The sequence below is a fragment of the Oryx dammah genome, unplaced genomic scaffold (assembly GCF_014754425.2).
Source record: "Oryx dammah isolate SB20612 unplaced genomic scaffold, SCBI_Odam_1.1 HiC_scaffold_18, whole genome shotgun sequence".
In the NCBI taxonomy this organism is placed as follows: domain Eukaryota; kingdom Metazoa; phylum Chordata; class Mammalia; order Artiodactyla; family Bovidae; genus Oryx; species Oryx dammah.
In genome coordinates, this window is record NW_024070202.1 from 71,282,981 (window position 1) to 71,301,447 (window position 18,467).

General features: G+C 41.9%; 1 protein-coding gene across 4 annotated transcripts in view; it reads left to right on the forward strand.

The window, feature by feature from the left end:
• Window positions 1–18,467, forward strand: part of OSBPL3 (oxysterol binding protein like 3) — a 98,616-nt gene that overhangs the window by 65,127 nt on the left and 15,022 nt on the right. For all 4 annotated transcript variants that reach the window (XM_040259761.1, XM_040259763.1, XM_040259762.1 and 1 more), the window contains 4 exons: window positions 8,987–9,050; window positions 12,774–12,852; window positions 14,412–14,556; window positions 17,588–17,732. In XM_040259761.1, coding sequence (XP_040115695.1) covers window positions 8,987–9,050; window positions 12,774–12,852; window positions 14,412–14,556; window positions 17,588–17,732 — 433 coding nt within the window. The remainder of the gene's footprint in view (window positions 1–8,986; window positions 9,051–12,773; window positions 12,853–14,411; window positions 14,557–17,587; window positions 17,733–18,467) is intronic.

An 18,467-nucleotide genomic window follows, 5' to 3' on the forward strand; every position in this document is an offset into this window, starting at 1 on the left:
ATTCTTAGAAAACTGAGGATAAAAGGATGAGTTGCTAAAACATGATTTTCCTCCTATTATCTTGATGCCTTCTTTATAAGTGGGCTTCTTTATAAGTGGACTGGTATTATGGAAGTAAGAAGGGGAGGGTAGTGTGACTGAGAGTCTTATGAAGATGGTGCTGGTCTTAACTGTGAATTATGAGCAGTGTTCTCTGAAACTCAAATGAAAACGATTAGTCAACAGTCCCAAAGCACGTTGTCAATTGTTTTCTGGTTAGCAGTTAAAACAAGAAATTAAACACTGATATTCAAACAGTAGGGGTTTAAATCAGTAGTTAAAGGGTAAGATAATGTGATTCAAATTCAACTGGGTTATTTAAACACTAAACCTAAAATGGAATGCGAATACATGAAAATATAATTTGGTTACCATGGTATTCTGTGCACTCATTTGAAAAAAAAACAAAGGCCAAAAATAGCTCCAGACTACAGCAGACAATCAAGATGGGGTGAATAGGTAGAAGAAAAGAGTAGTAACATGCGCTTGTGTAAAACTGAGCTTCAATTCCACAAGCCCCTGACAGGGCAGGGCTGATTTGGGATCTGTGGCTCCCCTGGTGGCAGGGAGAAAGACAAGGGAGCCCCTGGACGTGTGTGCACAGAGATGGAAAGAGTTACATAACTTAGTCTTTAGTTCCATGAAATGGATCCCAAGGAAATAAATAAGAAAGAGATCTGGTCATTGTTAGTAGCATAGGGCGTGCTAGGAGTAATATGGACCGTTTTCATTCTAACCCCACCACTGTGTGGCCTTGTATAAGCTACTTAAGCTTTCTAAACCTCAGTTATTTATCTGTAAAATAGGGATGATCATGCTTAGTTCATGAGCTGCAGGAAGGATAAGTAAAATAACGCACTGAAACTGAAACGCCAGTACTTTGGCCACCTGATGCGAAGAGTTGACTCATTTGAAAAGACCCTGATGCTGGGAAAGATTGAGGGCAGGAGGAGAAAGGGATGACAGAGGATGAGATGGTTGGATGGCATTGCTGACTCAATGGACATGGGTTTGGGTGCACTCCGGGAGTTGGTGATGGACAGGGAGGCCTGGCGTGCTGCGGTTCATGGGGTCGCAAAGAGTAAGACACAACTGAGCAACTGAACTGAACTGATGTGAAGCACATTCAGTACTTGATTATTGCTCTTATACTGAGAGGCAAGGCAACTTTTAAAATGCTTTTTAATACCCAGTGTTATGAACAGTTAGAAGATTGTTGGAAGTAATATATCCTATATCTACTCTACTGATTCAGATGGTTCGAAAGTGGCATAATGTCACTGCTGAGTCTCTGACAGAAAGCCATCCAGGAGGCTGCCAGGAGTCCTAACAGCTGGCTTCACCATGGAAATACCACCATCCTGATCACGAGGGAGACACTTCATCTGTCTGGAATTTAGCCTTATAGCATAGGTAGTTGAGTCTTTTAATACATCTGAGTGTGAATGAGTCTCTCAGGGATAGAATCACACTAGCTAAGTTTATAAGAGACTGATCTATAAATCAGAATACTACCCTATGCCTTTAGAATATAAAATAGACTTGCCATGGGAACCAGATGGCTTTGGTCAGCCTGACCAGGGATGTTTTCCCATTGACAGATTTCTTAAGGAAGACAAAACTGTGGTCATCACATAAGTGTACAGTGAGATGGAGAGGTAACTGATTAATTCAATGTGCCAGGCTGTCTGCTGCCCCAGGAGTGGAAAGGGTTTTGACCAGGGTCCTCCTTTCCCAGCCAGCAGGCAATATATCAATTTAGCCTCCTCTGTTCCCTCTCTTGCCCTTGTTGGTTACATTGACTAGCCTACCTGTTGTGCATGAACGCTTTCTAATTTAACACATCTAAAGAGAGTGCCCGAGCATTTATTCTGTTTTATGCTGGTACCTGCCAGTCTGGCTCCTGCTTCTAGCCCAGAAGATGCTCTGTTTTGGAGACAGCATGACTCCACCCGTGTCTGTATCTGTAGGTGATGGACTGCAGCTTTCAGAGTTTGGGGGCTTCTTTGCTTTCTTGTACTTCTCTACAGTGAGCAGAGGTGCTGAATGACTGATATAATAAACTGAACAGAACCCCTGAATTAATATTTTGGGGTGGAACTCTAGTCTAAGGAGGACACTGATGGAGATATCTCCAGGTGAAAGGACCTAGAAAAAAACAGATCACTCAGCTTTTCTAGTGAGTTTTCTAGACAACAGGGTTGGGTGATTTGGAAAGTGATTTTTATCCATTTCCTCCAAGCCCTGGGATTTCATTTGCAGGTGGTTTTGGTGGGGACGGGGAAATGTTTGGAGTAGTCGGTGGCTAAGGAAGTTGAAGTAAGTGCTACTTCCCAGAGTTCAGCTACATGGAAGCTTGCCCTCTTTATATCATCTCTCACGTAAAAGGCCCAAAAATGCAGTATCAAAATGACTCATGCAGTCAGAAACGAGAGAAAGCACTTGCTGTTCAAGTTTTCCTCCTAACAGTTAACTAGTATGGTGCTTGCCAAGTACTTTATGCTTTTCAAACTTGATCAAGATCTTGTTTGATCTTTACAATAACCCTGTGTGGCCAATGAGGCAAGGATCAATTACAGATGAGAAAACCAAGGCCTAGCCCATCAGAGCCTTTCAGTGGTCCTCAGCTGACACCCTCTGTGTCTATTCCAGGATCCTGTCTCCCTGACCTTTTTTGGGTATGCCTTGTGTAAGTTTAGTGACTGTGCTCAGAGCTGCCAGAGCCATCAGTTGCCCATGTGAAAACAGCCCTTGTCCTCTGTTCAGACTATCGGATTTGCCTGTCATTGTCAAGTAAAACTTTCATCCTGCAAACTCACATAGGAATGTGTTCTCAGCTCCCACTGCGGGCTGGGCAGTGGCCTTTGTGGACAAGGAACATTCAGGAATCAGTCATAAACATTCCTGTCACATGTGCTAGCCTCTGACTGTTCCACCTTCTCAGGGGAGCGGTTTCCTTTCTGCCAAGAAATCTGATTCAGCTTTGGTTTTCTAAATAAGCCCAGAAAAGGGAGAATCCAGGAGGAAAGGACTTCCTTTGCCTTCTCAGGGACTAAGGGTCCAGCCAGCAGGTTCTTCCTCATTGGTTCTCGGGCAGCCTGGGTGGAGTTTCATCAGGGACTAGACTGGTCAGAAAAGTCATTTCAGTTCACTTTGCTTCTTTTTCTGTACCTTTGGGAACAGTCTGGTGTCCATAAAGGATATGCGGTTAAGCTATTGTCTGAATGTGGCTTTTCCTGATGACCAGGAACTCCAGCTGTTAGATCAAGTCATTTTCAGCATTTACGCATCCCGCCATGACTGTTGAATTTTTGATTGAAAAGCTGAGCAGAGTTATTGAAAGTTACTAAACTATAAGAGATTCAAATGGAGTCTTTTTTCCTTTGCTTCACAGACACAGCTCTTCTTCCTTTTCTATTACTCGTCAGATTCTGAAAAAAACACCATTCTTGGCTGGACTTTAAAAATACCATACCTATCACTTGCCACTGTGCACACTCATATCACCCATTTGAGTGGTTCTTTTATCTACTCATAGGCAGGGTTATTTACTTCTGATTAAAATGGCATCTTATTTAAAGTCATTATCAGGGTAAATTCAAAGCTGTTCAAGTAAAACACGCAATAAATCAACTGTAAGGTGCCCAAACCAGTGCTTCTGCATTTCTAGGTTATTACTTACTGTATTTTTCTTTTTAAAAGAAACCGTGTGTTTATCAAATAAGTACTTAACTCTGAACTCAGGGGAAGAGAAAATAATTGGCAACTGTTCCCCACCCCCCAAATCAGACCAGTAGTCATGGCTGCCTGCTTAGTAGCTTTCTTTTATAATCCACATCCTGTTCATCAGCAAATCCCAGGGTCTTCCTTCCAAAGCCATTTTCACTGCCACCCCACTGGTGCTGGTCACCAAGCCCAAGCCATCGGCATCAATGACTGGGCTTGTTGCAATAGACTCATTATCTGGGCCCTTGTTCCCACAGCCAATTCTGCACTCAGCAACCAGAGTGATGTCTCTAATGACTTCTGCAGTCACTTGGAATCAAACCCCAAGTTCTGGCTGTGGCCCATAGAACCCTCTAAGATGGCAGCCCTAGATATCATGCCTCTTCCCACTTTTGACTCATTCAGCTTCAGCCACACTGACCTTTTTGCTCCTCCTAAAACATTCTGAGCATCTGTCAGCCCTGTGCAGTGGCTGTGTCCTCTGACCTGGACATACTTCCCCTGGCTATCTATGTGATTGGCTGTCTTACTTCTCTTAGCCTCAGGGATTTCCATCGCAGAGTCCTGCCCCAACCACCCTGTCCAGGATGGCATTCCCACTCACCATCTCCCATTTTCATTCTTGCTTATTCTCCTTCCCATGTTACCACTGGCAAATTATGTGCTTATATCTGTCCCACCCATTGCATTTCTGCACTAAAATGTAAATTCCAGGAGGGTAAAGATTTTTGTTTCTTTTGTTTCTCATTGTATCCACAGTGACTAAAACAGTGCCTGACACATCACAGACAATCGGGAAATGTTTGATAAATGCCTTGGTCCCCTCCCTGGGTGATTTTTGACTGGTCACTTGTTCTCTTTTCCACAAGCATCCCTTCGTGGTGGGAGATGCGTCCAGACCAGGAGGACTCTTTATTTACGACTCTGGACAGCTGCAGGACTGATGTATTTAAGGTTTTATTTTTCTCTATGAAGAAGAAAACCCTACATAATACACAAATATTGAAACACTCATATTCTTGTCTCCTTACCACCCACCTCTTATATAAAGTGCATTCTGAAAGCATAAATCACAAATCACCAGGTCAGAGTGAAGAAAGACCTCAGCTATACAAATAAATCACAAGAATTCTTAACTGCCAGAGAAACTCATTGACTTTGAGATTGCAGAAAGAAAGATACATATAAATACTTGCACAATAAAAAACCATATATACTAATTTCCTGAACATTTGGTCCTTACCAGTAAAAAGTTGCTCCTATTTGATCAAGGGGGAGAGGAAGTGATGGAGAGAGATACTAAAAACAGTCCAGAGTGGGTTTAGCCAGCAGGTTAACAGTGTTTGCTTTGAGGCTAAATCAGTTCAGACTCAAACTCAAAATCTAATACCTTTCTGTGCCTGGGTTAAGATGTAATAAAAAGAGAAACTCAACTAAATCCTGTACTAGAAAAGACAGGTTAGATGGTACCCATTATTCTTTACTCCATAGATATTAGAGAGATTACCATCAACAAAAATTAAATGATTAACTGGGAATTACCCCCTTTTCATGGGTTTTAGACTTCCCTGGTGGCTCAGACGGTAAAGCATCTGCCTACAATGCGGGAGACCTGGGTTCAGTCCCTGGGTCTGGAAGATCCCCTGGAGAAGGAAATGGCAACCCACTCCAGTACTCTTGCCTGCAAATTCCCATGGATGGAAGAGCCTGGTAGGCTACAGTCCATGGGGTTGCAAAGAGTCAGACACGACTGAGAGACTTCACCTCACCATGAATTTTTAAATTAATCAAAGCCTTAACAGAATCTTTTCCAATTGCCTGGCATCCACTGCTGCCTCTGATACTGAGATTCAAAGAAAACAGATGTTAGAACGATAGTATCTTGAAGCCAGAAGGATTCTCAGACCTCATTTTATAAAGAAGTAAATGAGACTCAGAGGGGCTGGAAAGGTCAGACTCAGAAGGTTCATTTTCTAAATATCCATGATGGGAACTTAACAGTGTGCCAAGGCTTTGGGCAGGAGCCAGGGCCCAGCTTTGAGAGCAACCATCAAGGAGCAGCTAGGGCATCTCAGGAAATAGTGTTAGATTTGAAGTCAGAACACCTGAATTTAGAGTGCTGCCCTCGTGAATTTAGAGGGCTGCCCTCGTCAGTGATTAACTGGGTAGCACTGGGCAGGCTCTTGACTGGGGGAAAAAACCCGTTTCCTAATTCATAAGATAAGGGTAATGAAGACACAAGGTTACCATGAGAGCTAAGTGGAAATACCACTCATGACAAAAAATTAAAATTTAATCTCTGCTGACTCTGTGCTAGCAGATGATCCTGGCACTTTCCATTGGCTATCTTTTTTTAGTTTGCAGAGTCAGTGGTACTAGTACTGTTTTACAGATGAAGTAATGGGAGCCCAGAGGGTTTAAAAACACCCTCAGGGTCACTCAGCCAGTAGATGATAGTTAGCTTCTAGATCTGGGGGACTCCAGGAGCAATCATCTCATTCCCTGACACTCATGTAGCACATGGCAGAGGCTTCAGATACGTTTCATGAATAAACACCTGTAGGAAGGAAACATATCAAACAAAAATAAGGCATCAATTTAGTTTCCCTGGAAAGCTTTGTAAACTTCTTAAAAGTCATGTACATCAAATAAATCACTCCCAAAGGTGTTTTTAAGTCAGAAAGAAAGAAACCAAATCATTGATATGTCAGTGTTGGGATTTATGCATTCAGAAAACAGCCCTTCAACTCCATCTAAAGGCACTTTGCTAAGCAGTGATTCATTAATCTGACACAACTATTTTAAAAAGGTCAACTTTGCATTTTATGGGACATATGTATACTTTATGATATGATAAAGTTGCTTTTATAATTCATATGGACAGTATATTTATATCCTTGTTTGATAGGATTTTAAATTATTACAGAAGAGTTTATAGTTTTTATGTGTTGTATTTTGCTTTGATGCTTATACTTGCCAGACTTATAAAATGCCAAATTCTTGACCAAGACTGTGATCTTCACATTTTTTACTGCATTATTTCTGTGGGAATGACTAGGATCTGCTTTGTAATAATCTACTTAAAATCTGCCTACGTTATGGGGCAGGGGGCTATTCCATAGCTCCTGTCCGCTCCACTGGGGGTGGATGAGGCAAGTGGAGTGAAGAAGTGAGGGGTCAGTATTGTCTTGCCCTAGTTTAGTTTTATATGATGCTGTTGTTTAGTTGCTACATCATATCCGACTCTTTGCACCCCTATGGACTGTAGCCTGCCAAGCTCCTCTCTGTCCATGGGATTCCCCAGGCAAGAATACTGGAGTGGGTTGCCATGCCCTCCTCCAGGGGATCTTCCCAGTCCAGGGACAGAACCTGCATCTCCTACACTGGCGAGCAAATGCTTTACCACTGAGCCACCAGGGAAGCCCCCTTCTGTATGATCCCAAGGTTTAAAAAGTAACTCCACTGTTCTCCTAATGGGGAAAGATGAGAAGACAAGAATTTAGCAGTTTGTGTGATATAATGTATCTTCAAGGGGTTGGGTTGAAAGAAAAGACAGTGAAGCAAAGCATTTTAGGAGTTAGGTTTCTTAGTGTTTGAGATGAAATGCACATAAGCATGGAGAGGAGCTCATGTTCTCAAGAGGCCAGTGAGAATTAAAACCCTCCAAGGGACAGCACATGTGCACCTCCCACCTCATAGTGGATCTGGGATTTGTATGTTCATTGAGACCTGAAAGATAGCTGTGCTGTTGACATCTTTGTCCCTACTTTTCTTCAAGCCAAGTGGATACCATTGCACTCCTGTCCTATCCCGGCTGTTCTCTACCTGGAAGAGGGCCACAGAAGAGGTTCTCAAACATGTTCCTCTCTGCAGTCCAGGGTTCAGAGCAAGGCCAGTGGTTATGGATTGGTCACTCCAACTTCCCGCCACACCTGTTCACCTCAAGCAGGCCTCTGAGTATTCTGAGCTCTTGATATGTTTGAAAACAGGGTGTGTCTACTTAAAGGACTTTTTTTTTTTTTTTGAAACTTTGAAAGCCACCTGTAAACCGAAAATGCTGGGTTTTACTTCCACTCCTCTGGGTGTGTTTGGGAAATGTTATTGTTAGATAATCTTTCTGGTTTCAGTTTTCTCATCTGTAAATGTCCTAAATGTAAGATAATGTTTGCTAAGAACCAGCTTACCATCCAGGGATCGAACCTGGGTCTCCTGCATTGCAGGCAGACGCTTTACCGTCTAAGCCACCAGGGAAGTCAAGAACCAGCTATGTCATAGAAATTTCTGGAAACATCACTAGCAGCATTACTCTTTTATCGTAGCTATTTAGTTGCTAAGTTGTGTCCAACTCTGCAATCCCAAGCAAGCATGCCAGGCTTATTACTCATTTACTAGTACTGCATGATGGTACTATCACGATAACAGCACGCGTACTGCTCTGGTGCCTTGAGTGTTACTGAGATAATGAAATCTAACTGAGGAGCCATTTTCTCTTTAGCTTCTTCATTAGTGAGCAAAACAGAAGTTCATGACCCCAGTGACAAAAGGCAGGGAAATGATCTACAGTCTCTGTTATGGGGGACTCTCTTTTCTGTAATGTAATTGCATATTTACTCAAGGTATTTTTATGAACAACAAATGAACAAAAACTTTTTCGCAGCAGTTGATTGGTCTTCTTGTCAGTGATCTAAAAAGTAGCTGGACATTTGTGATGCAGAGTTTTCAAAAAGATACTTCACTCAGTGGGCTCAGCAGATTAAAATCTGCTGAACCAGAGAGTTTTTTTGTGTTGCTTAGAAATACTTAACATTTAAAATATGTACTATTTGACATCTTAATTAAAACATTTGCAGGTACTTTCAGAATAGCATTGATTTTGACCTTGGAAGCTAATGTCAGGTTAGCTGATTTGTAAGTGGGCAGCCCTGTGTCTCTGCTTTTATTTTCACATCTTTCAAAACATATCTCCACCCTCATCACTCACCACTTGGCTGCTTTTTCCCCAGACTTCCGGAGGCTTCCATTCACAGGCTCTTTCCCGACAAGACAGAGCTGATTGTGTCAGGAGCTCCCTCTTGAGGACAGACTAGTTGAAGGGAAACTTAAGTTTCCATTCATTTAGACACTGCAGTTGTGATACATCTCAGTGCAAGGGAGAAAGAAAGGATTTTGTGAGACACAAAAGTTAATTTTTTGCTTTTTTTTTCACCTTTGTTTCCATCAGGTCAGCCACCATCCACCTATCTCTGCATGTCACGCTGAGTCTGCAAATTTTGTTTTCTGGCAAGGTAATGTGCCTCTATCATTTTGTGTAACATTATCATTTGCTGTAAATGTTAAGTGGGCCCTGGACTTGGATCTCACTGGAACAATCTGTACGTTTGATGTTCTTGCCTCTCATCACTGAACAATAACTGTCATTTGTTGACTTCATAATTAAAGTTTCTGTAGGATAATTTGACTGTCTCCTTTAAAAATTCTCAGTCTTTGTCTGGCCCATCACCATTGTTTATTCCTGTAACTTTTCCCTGTATCTTATTCTGCATCCATTTGAAATGCCTCGTGTATTTCAAGAGACATTAAATATTTACAGTTATTAGACTAGACTGCAGAGGGTTCTTTTGCTTTTGAAAACTTTAAATTTTATTTCTGAAATTTTACATTGCCAATTTTTTTTCAGTTTGGGGTGGTTATTCCTATGTTCAGTTTATTATGCTTTTAATTTGGGGAGGGATGGTTGCTCTGAAGACAAAATATTGCTGCTAATATTTCCTAAATGGATTACTTAATTTTGTTAACTTATTTATTCCATAGTCAGAGCGTGCTATAAAAAGAAAATTTGAGCATCCCAGTGTTTTGAACCATGAGCACATGTCAGTTTTTTAAAAGATTATTCTAACTGGTTAACACCTGATTTGCCACATGGCCTTTTTTTTTTTTTTTTAATGTATCTATAATTTAAAAGATAAGGGTTTTTTGTGAAAAATTTCCCTCCCCCATCCCAGTTCCCAGCCATCCAGTTTCTCTCTCTGGAGGCAGTATTGCTAGTTTAGATTACAACTACTATGGTTTCCTTTTTCAATCTTTGCTACTAAAATTTAGAATTGAAGCTTGACTGGAGACTTCTTTTTCATTAAAATACTTTGGAAAAATTTCCCATAATGTCTCTAACCTCCTAATTGCAGTGTCATTGACCTTGTAAGGACTTTATTGTTATTATTACTTTCAGTTCAATTCAGTCACTCAGTCGTGTCCGACTCTTTGCGACCCCATGAATTGCAGCACGCCAGGCCTCCCTGTCCATCACCAACTCCCAGAGTCCACCCAAACCCATGTCCATCGAGTTGGTGATGTCATCCAACCATCTCATCCTCTGTTATTTCCTTCTCCTCCTGCCCTCAATCTTTCCCAGCATCAGGGTCTTTTCCAATGAGTCAGCTCTTCGCCTGAGGTGGCCAAAGTACTAGAGTTTCAGCTTTAGCATCAGTCCTTCCAATGAACACCCAGGACTGATCTCCTTTAGGATGGACTGGTTGGATCTCCTTGCAGTCCAAGGGACTCTCAAGAGTCTTCTCCAACACCACAGTTCAGAAGCATCAATTCTTCAGTGCTCAGCTTTCTTTATAGTCCAACTCTCACATTATTACTTTAGTTATATGTTATTTAATGGGAGGGGTCTTTTATCAATCACAGTTTTCTCTTCAGCTCCGTTCGCTTCTTCCTCATTAGCTTCTTCCTGGGCGATTCAACCTCTCCATAAGTCCATGACTGCCAAATTTTGCTTTTTTTTAAAAAAAAAAAAATCCATTTTGACATTTTTCTACCTCTTAATTAGATTGTTTAGATCATTTACACTTATTATGATTATTGACATGCGCATGCATGCCTGCTAGGTCACTTCAGTCATGTCCAACTCTTTGTGACCCCATGGACTATAATAACCTGCTAGGCTCTTCTGTCCATGGGATTCTCCAGGCAAGAAGAGTGGAGTGGTTTGCCATGCCCTCCTCCAGGGGATCTTGTGATTATCGACGTAGTTGGGTTTAGATCTGGTCTCTTGTTTCTTTTCTGCGTGTCGCATCAGTTTTTTGTTCCCCTTTTCTCTCTTTTTTTTAAACTTTCTTTTGTATTGTTATATGTGATTCTATTGTATATTTTTTGTTGCTTTATTAGCTATATGTCTTTGTTCCATTTTTTAGTTGTTGCTTTAGGATTCATATATCTTTAACATATCACAATCTCTTTTCAAGTGACATTTTGCTACTTAACCTATAGCAAAAGAAACTTTAAAAAGTGTACTTCTATTTTCCCTTCCCCAACCTTTCCTATTGTGGACAAATATTTTACGTATATATGTTATAAACCCTGTCATAAGTTATTACCACTTTGCTTTATATAACCAATTATCTTTTGGGGGATAACAACTTGCTGAGATATATACTGTGAAGTGAAGTGAAGTCGCTCAGTCATGTCCAACTCTGTGATCCCATGGACTGTAGCCTACCAGGCTCCTATGTCCATGGAATTCTCTAGGCAAGAATACTGGAGTGGGTTGCCATTTCCTTCTCCAGGGGATCTTCCCCACCCAGGGATCAAACCCAGGTCTCCTGCATTGCAGGCAGACACTTTACCATCTGAACCACCAGGGAAGCCAAGATATATACTGTACAACTTACCTAGTTAAAGGTACAAGTCAGTGGTTTTTAATATATTCACATAGTTGTACAATCATCACTACAGTAACTTTAGAACATTTTCAGCACTCCAAAAAGAAACTTCTTCAGCCAGTACCCACCTTTTAATGGCTCCCCACCACCACACCCTCCTGCCCCCTTCCCCCTACCTTCCAATTTCTGTCAGCCTCTTGCATCCTTATGCAAGCACTGATCTTCTTTCTGTCCCTATAGGTATGCCTGTTCTGGACATGTCATATGAATAGAATCCTGCAGGATGTGCTCAGGGCCTTCCTGGTCCCAGCCCGTCTCTCTCCTAGACCAGGCCTTGCCCCGCTGCTGGCCTCCATCCGTTCACCTTTGCTCCCCTGTGGTCTGTGCATTGTCACCTGGCAGCCGGACGGATCATCTGTCTCTGCTCTTTTTTTTCTAGTCCCTGTTTGCCTGATGGCACCACCACTCGTGCATGCTGTAGAAATCTGAAATCATCCACAAATCCTCCCTGTCTGTCACAGCCTGCATCTAATAGTGTCACTAAGTTCTGGTTTTGTTTCCTTAATGGTTCTGGGACCACTCCCTCCCCTTGCATCCACTACCACTGTCTTGGTTCACTTCATCCTCATTGATCCTTTGAGTAAATACAGATCACCTGCTTCTCACCTCACCTGCTTTTGTTCCATTTTCCACATTCTGCCAGTTACCTTGGCAAAGTCTGTATCTAATCACATCAATTCTCTGTCTGAACAAACACCTTGTTTCCCCCAGTGCACCCAAATCAGCTTCTTAGCCAAGCTTATCAAGCCTGCTGTTTGTTGTACTCAAGCTGTATTTCTGCTCTTCTCTCTAAACAACCTGAGACCCACAGAACAGACCCACACCCTGTTCTCTCACATCGCTCATGTCTTCTGCCTTAAACTGCCTTTTCTCTGCCAGGTGAACTCCTACTTATTCTCCCAAGCCCAGTTTAAGTGGCCCTTTCAGACAAGCCTCTTCTGATGCCTTTCCCAAGCATGGTGCTCATTCCTTCTTCTCTGGTTCCATTTCACCTTATTTCAACTTACTCAATGATAGCCTCTCATGGGGGCCTTACTTCTTTTCACTTCTGTATGCCTTTCATACTGGAGTTCTTCCAGGGGGTGGGGGGCAGTGTTATTCTTTGTAGTTTTAGGGTTTCTCTAATTCTGTTCCAGGTACTCATTTGCTATTTATATTGAATAATGATAAATTTTATTGTGAAGAGATTATCCTATATTGTGATTAATCATTTATCCAGCCTAAGAAACCTTTGATCTACCTAGCTCTCCTGCTAAATACGTAATATTCAGTATTTCATTTCAGATGTGAGATGGAAAAACAAATTCTGGGGCAAATCCATGGAAATCGTTCCCATTGGCACAACCCATGTGACTCTGCCAGCGTAAGTTCCCCTTCTCTGGTTAGCAACTTGATAGAATTTAGGGCCAGGGTTTGGAAACAGGATGCCCATTGTCCCCCGTGGTGCTGAGAGTGTGTGTTTTTCTACATTTGACAGTGGCTTCAAAGGTTCCTCATTTTGACAGTCTCACATTTTCATTCTCTCTAATGGAAATGCTTCCTGGACATCAAAGTTCCCTGAATAGAGTTTTTAGAATTTTCATTTCTACTTTCTAACACAATTAGGAATGATAAGTTTTCTTTAACATTGTTGTCCTGCCTCACTGTCAAAACTTTTTTTAAAGAAAGCCATGACTTTGATCTTTCAGGGATTATTGATACTTATTCATAAAGCAAAGTGGTAATGGTTATGGTCTCTGGTGCTGGAACTCATATGCTCACACTGCTACTTACTAATTGCAAATCTTTGGGCAGGTACTTAACCTTTCTGATCACCAGTTCCCTCATCTGTGAAATAGGGATAATAAACTGTCTACTTCATAAGACTGTTGTGATGATTAAACAGATATGGAAAACACTTGAAATAACACTTAAAATAGTCACATTCATGTCAATGTATGGGAAAAACCACCACAATATTCTAAAGTAATTAGCCTCCAATTAAAATAAATTAATTAAAAATAATAATACTCGGCACATAGTATGTGCCATGAAGTGTTTGGTTTTGGTCTTAATATTATTATCCTCATAATTATTATTTCATTCTGTAAGTCATACCTAGAATACTTCCTCATTGTAAAAGATTTAAGATATTTGTATCTTAAGATTCATATATAAAATATATATATGTGTGTGTGTGTACAGGCACACCTCAGAGACATTGCAGATTTGGTTTTAAACCACTGCAATAAAGTAAATATTACAATATAAATTTTGGGGCTTCCTATTGCTTATGAAAGTTACTTTTTATATACTTCAGAGACATGAAGTAAGGAAATGCTGTTGGAAAAAATGCTAATAGTCTTGCTCTACACAGGATTGCCCCAAACCTTCAGCCTGTAAAAACTACAGTAGATCAAAGTCTTCCTGTATACATACGTGCCTACATATATGTACCCACACATGTATATACATAAATATATAGTGCATGTGTCTGCCTGTGTGTACATATACGTGTGTGTGTGTGTGTGTGTGTGTGTGTGTGTGTGTAGGTGTGTGTAGGTGTGTGTAGGTGTGTAGACGGGGCACACTGTGGACAACCTCTCCACCCTCCCCTTGTTACTCTCCTTTCCTAGTTTGGTGACTTTAGACGCACCTCCTCTGGTTCAGTTTCTTCCTCTGTCAAAGGACGGAGTGGGTTGTTTCAGGAGGCCCCCCACTTCCAGTGGAGCCTCTGAAGCTCTGGGACCTGACTGCTGCCACCCCCGAGGCACCCATGGGAAGGAGAGTGAAGGCTCTTAGACCACTCAGCCTGGCTTTCTTGGTGTTAGGTCTGTAAATGAAGGAATAAGAAATTCATCACAGGCCTTGTTTTTGAAATGCTTGTTTGCATTTGCTGCTGACTCCTCTGAGAGCTGTAACTTTCCCATTCTCTTCCTTTAGTTTTGGAGATCATTTTGAGTGGAACAAAGTGACCTCTTGCATCCACAACATCTTAAGTGGGCAGAGGTGGATCGAGCACTATGGAGAGATTGTCATCAAGAACCTGAATGACGATTCCTGCCACTGCAAAGTGAACTTTATAAAGGTAACCTCGGTGCCTGTGGCCCCAGACAGGCCTTGGCAGAACTGGGCCTCAGGGCACAGGGTGTCTTGGGGAACTTTTCACCTTCACTTTTGTGCCAGGGCCCCCTGGCCCCAGCCTTACCCGTCTCTCTTGGACCAGGGTCACAGTCCCTCCTAGCCTCCTTCCTTCTTTACCTCTCTATGGTCTCTCTCCAGTGAGTCCACCAGAGGGACCCTGTTGAAACAAGTCATCGTGATACAGTATGGATGAGCCTGGAAGGCATTATGCTAAGTGAAATAAGCCAGACACAAAAGGACAAAAATGATTCCATTTATATGAGTACCTGGAGCAGCAGCCAGATTCATAAAGACAGAAAGTAGGACGGTGATTTCCAGGGACTGGGAAGAGGAAGGAATAGGGAGTCATTATTTAATGGGCACAGAGTTTCAGTTTGGGAAGATGAAAAGTTCTGGAGATATATAAGGCAATCATTATGCAACTTTGTGAATGTACATAGTGCCACTCAATTTTACATTTAAAAATGGTTGAAACAGTAAATATTATGTGTGTTTTAGCACAGTTTAAAAAATGAAAGTCACATCATATTTGACCAAAATCCTCTGACACGTCCCGTCTTTTTCAGAACAAACGGTTACATCCTTACAATGGCCCATGAGACCTAGTAGAGTCTGCATTCCCCACCCCCATCACACACACACACACACACACATGCACGCACGCATGCACACACACACACACACACCCCTTTCCTCTCCAACCTCGACTCCTGCCACCCCTCATCCCCTTCCTTCCTCACCGTCTTCTAGCTGCACTGTCCTTCTTTCTCTCTCTCCATTTCCTTCTGCTTGGGGTCCTCTCTCCAGATACTTCCATCAGCCTTGTTAGTCACCCTCTTTCATATCCTGTTTTCTTCAGTGTTTATTACCACCTGCAGGTAGCTTGCTCGCTGTTGCTTTACTTGCTTATTTTTTGCTCCCCACACCCTCCTTGCTATTCCTGACTCCAGCAAAGCAGAAGCCGGATCTGTCTTGCCCACTGCTGTGGCCAATGCCTGGCAGTTTTGCCTAGCACACGGCAGAGTCTCGTGCATATTCAAGGATAAATGAACAGCTTTTCCTCAGGCAAAGAGCCTGGAATCATCTGCTTACCTATCCAACTTTCCATCTGCCTTGATTTGAGTCTGTTTCCCCACCTTCTCTCCCTCCTGAAATTCCCTCTTGCCTGTAAAAATCTCACATATACCAAGTGGCCTTAAAGGGTTACCCTCCTCAAGGAATATTTGCATCTAATTAAGGTCAAAATCATAAGCCAAGAGATTAGGTTCTAACTGTGGAATTTTGCACAGTACCTCTCTGTACCACCTGTAGTAACTGAGGGGCATTATGGAGAGATGGCTTGGAAGCTTTATTATTATCCTGTAGGTCAAACTGGGTTGTAGATAGAATTAGTAGTGATTTGGCATAAAATAAGCTGGCGCTGGTGGTAAAGAATCAGCCTGTGAATGAAGGAGATGTAACAGATGCAGGTTCGATCCCTGGGTTGGGAAGATCCCCTGGAGGAGGACGTGGCAACCCATTCCAGTATTCTTGCCTGGAGAATCCCATGGACAGAGGAGCCTGGCAGGCTACAGTCCATGGAGTTGAAAGAGTTGGACACGACTGAAGCAACGCAGCATGCAAAGATGACCCTGCCTTAAAAGCTTCATCTAAGGTCTTTCCAAAAAGAAGCAAAGGAAGCCTGAGTAAGGGATATATATCCCTGGGAGACTGACAGATAATAGGTTGGTTGATTGATTGATCCAGGTGCAAGCTACCCTGCTCTCAGAAATTTCCCCAAAGAAATGTCCTTCACTCCCATTTATACCATCCATGTGGTATTCATCTACTGAGGACCGAGGAACGTATTTTCATAGCTATGAGAGATGAAAAGAATTAGAACACTGGATGTGCCTCTGATGTTGAAAAAGAATTTGAAAGCAGCAGTTATGTGTGGAGCATGACTGCCTCTTTCTGTGGCTTCCTAGTAAGAAATTGAACTTACTGACAAATATCTCTACAGAGAAAATATGACTCCTGCTTTAGAATAAACTTAAAAGTCTGGACAGTGTTTGCTTTCCTTTTTACCTGACTAGAGAACTCACTGTTACATTTCTGATTAATCTTTGAGGTACTGCTATACTCTGCCCTTGCTCCCATTTTTACTTTGGACTTGGAATGGGGAAGCCAGCCCATCAGATATGGCCTGGAAATTTCACTCTATTTTATTGGTTTCCAAATATGGATTCTGTTTTGGCTGAAAATAGTAGTAGAATTTTTTGATTTATGGAGTAATGCCTTCTGGTCTTTTGCAGATTTTTAGGGCAGGCAAGGCAAATTGAAAAACTCAACTCTAGGGACTTAGCGCTCCCTCTGCTGACTGCAGTGTGGTACTGTATATGTAAAATCCACAAGGCTGAGCCTAGCTGAGCTGTTCTCAGTCCAGGACCAACTCAGTGGGAATGTGGATTGCATAAGGTTCCTATAAGCTAGATGAACAGGTCTGGTTTGGGGGGAAAAAAAGTTAATAGTAGAAACTGAAAGTTGATTGGTTTACAAACTTGGTAAAAAAAAAAAATTGGTTGTTTACAAAGGATTGTCTAGTTCCTTAAGAGAATAAGTTATATGAGTTACATTTCTTTTAAATTGCAATAGAGCCACACTGACAGGCAGGGAACAGCTGTTCTGGAGGGGGCTTAAGGGTCAACCCCCACCTGGTGGATGAGCCCTTCCTTCCTGCAGTGCATGATGTGAAAGTAGATAGAAAATTATGTCTTACACAAATGTTGGCGGCTGAGTTACAAACTATAAATAAAGGACTAGCTTCTAATTTTTATTAAATAATTAAAAGTATGGTTTTTAAAAAAGCCAGAACCAAGAAACCATGTGCAGCATAGAATCATTCTTGCGGGTTTCTTTCCTCTTCCTTTTTTCTCTTAACATTCATAATAAATTGACCCCAAAACACTAACAGATGACTCTCCTTTTAATCCTAGGCGAAATACTGGAGCACTAACGCCCATGAGATTGAAGGTACAGTGTTTGACCAGAGTGGAAAAGCAGTACATCGGCTCTTTGGGAAATGGCACGAGAGCATCTACTGCGGCGGCTCCTCCTCATCCGCTTGCATCTGGAGAGCAAGTTAGTATCTGGGTTCGCCAGGCGGAGCAAAGGGAGGGCGTAGCCAGAAGAACCCCCCTGCGGGTGAACGTCAGCGTCCATTTAATATATCCAGCCTCTCTGAACTATGCTAGAGCTACTGGCTCTTCTGTCATTCACCTAGTTATATCTCAGACTCATCCTCATGCTTGTCAACAATACCTCTGTTGGGCTGGTCAAGTCCTGGTTTCTTAATCCCAGAACAAAGCCATTGCTTATTCGTGGTCGCACATCATTCCCTTGCCTATACCAGGCACACAAGAAATAATATTAGTGAAGTTCAAGAAGTCATTCTAGAGATAGGGAAACCTTACTGGAAAAGCAGAATGACCTACAAGAGTGAGGGTGTCCCCTAGATTTTCCCAATACCATAAGCCACTCTAATCTCTCCTATAATTCTAGAAAGATGCTAAGTGCATTAAGCAAATGGGGGGAGAAAGGGTAAGGAAGCCAAAACTTTATAACATGTCCCCTAAAACATTTTAAGAGTTTAACCCATCTTTTCATCTGATAAATATCTTCCCGAGGCATGGTTATACTCTAGAACCATTGCTCTTAGACAGTACCCTTAAGATGCTTTAGGCTGATCAAAATAAAAAGAAAATCTAAAAAGGAAAGCCATTCTAATAGTGGCTTAAACCATTAGGATATGTACTATTACTTAACAACAAGTGTGGAGGGGGTGGCCCCAGGCTTATTACATAGGCAACTTACCTG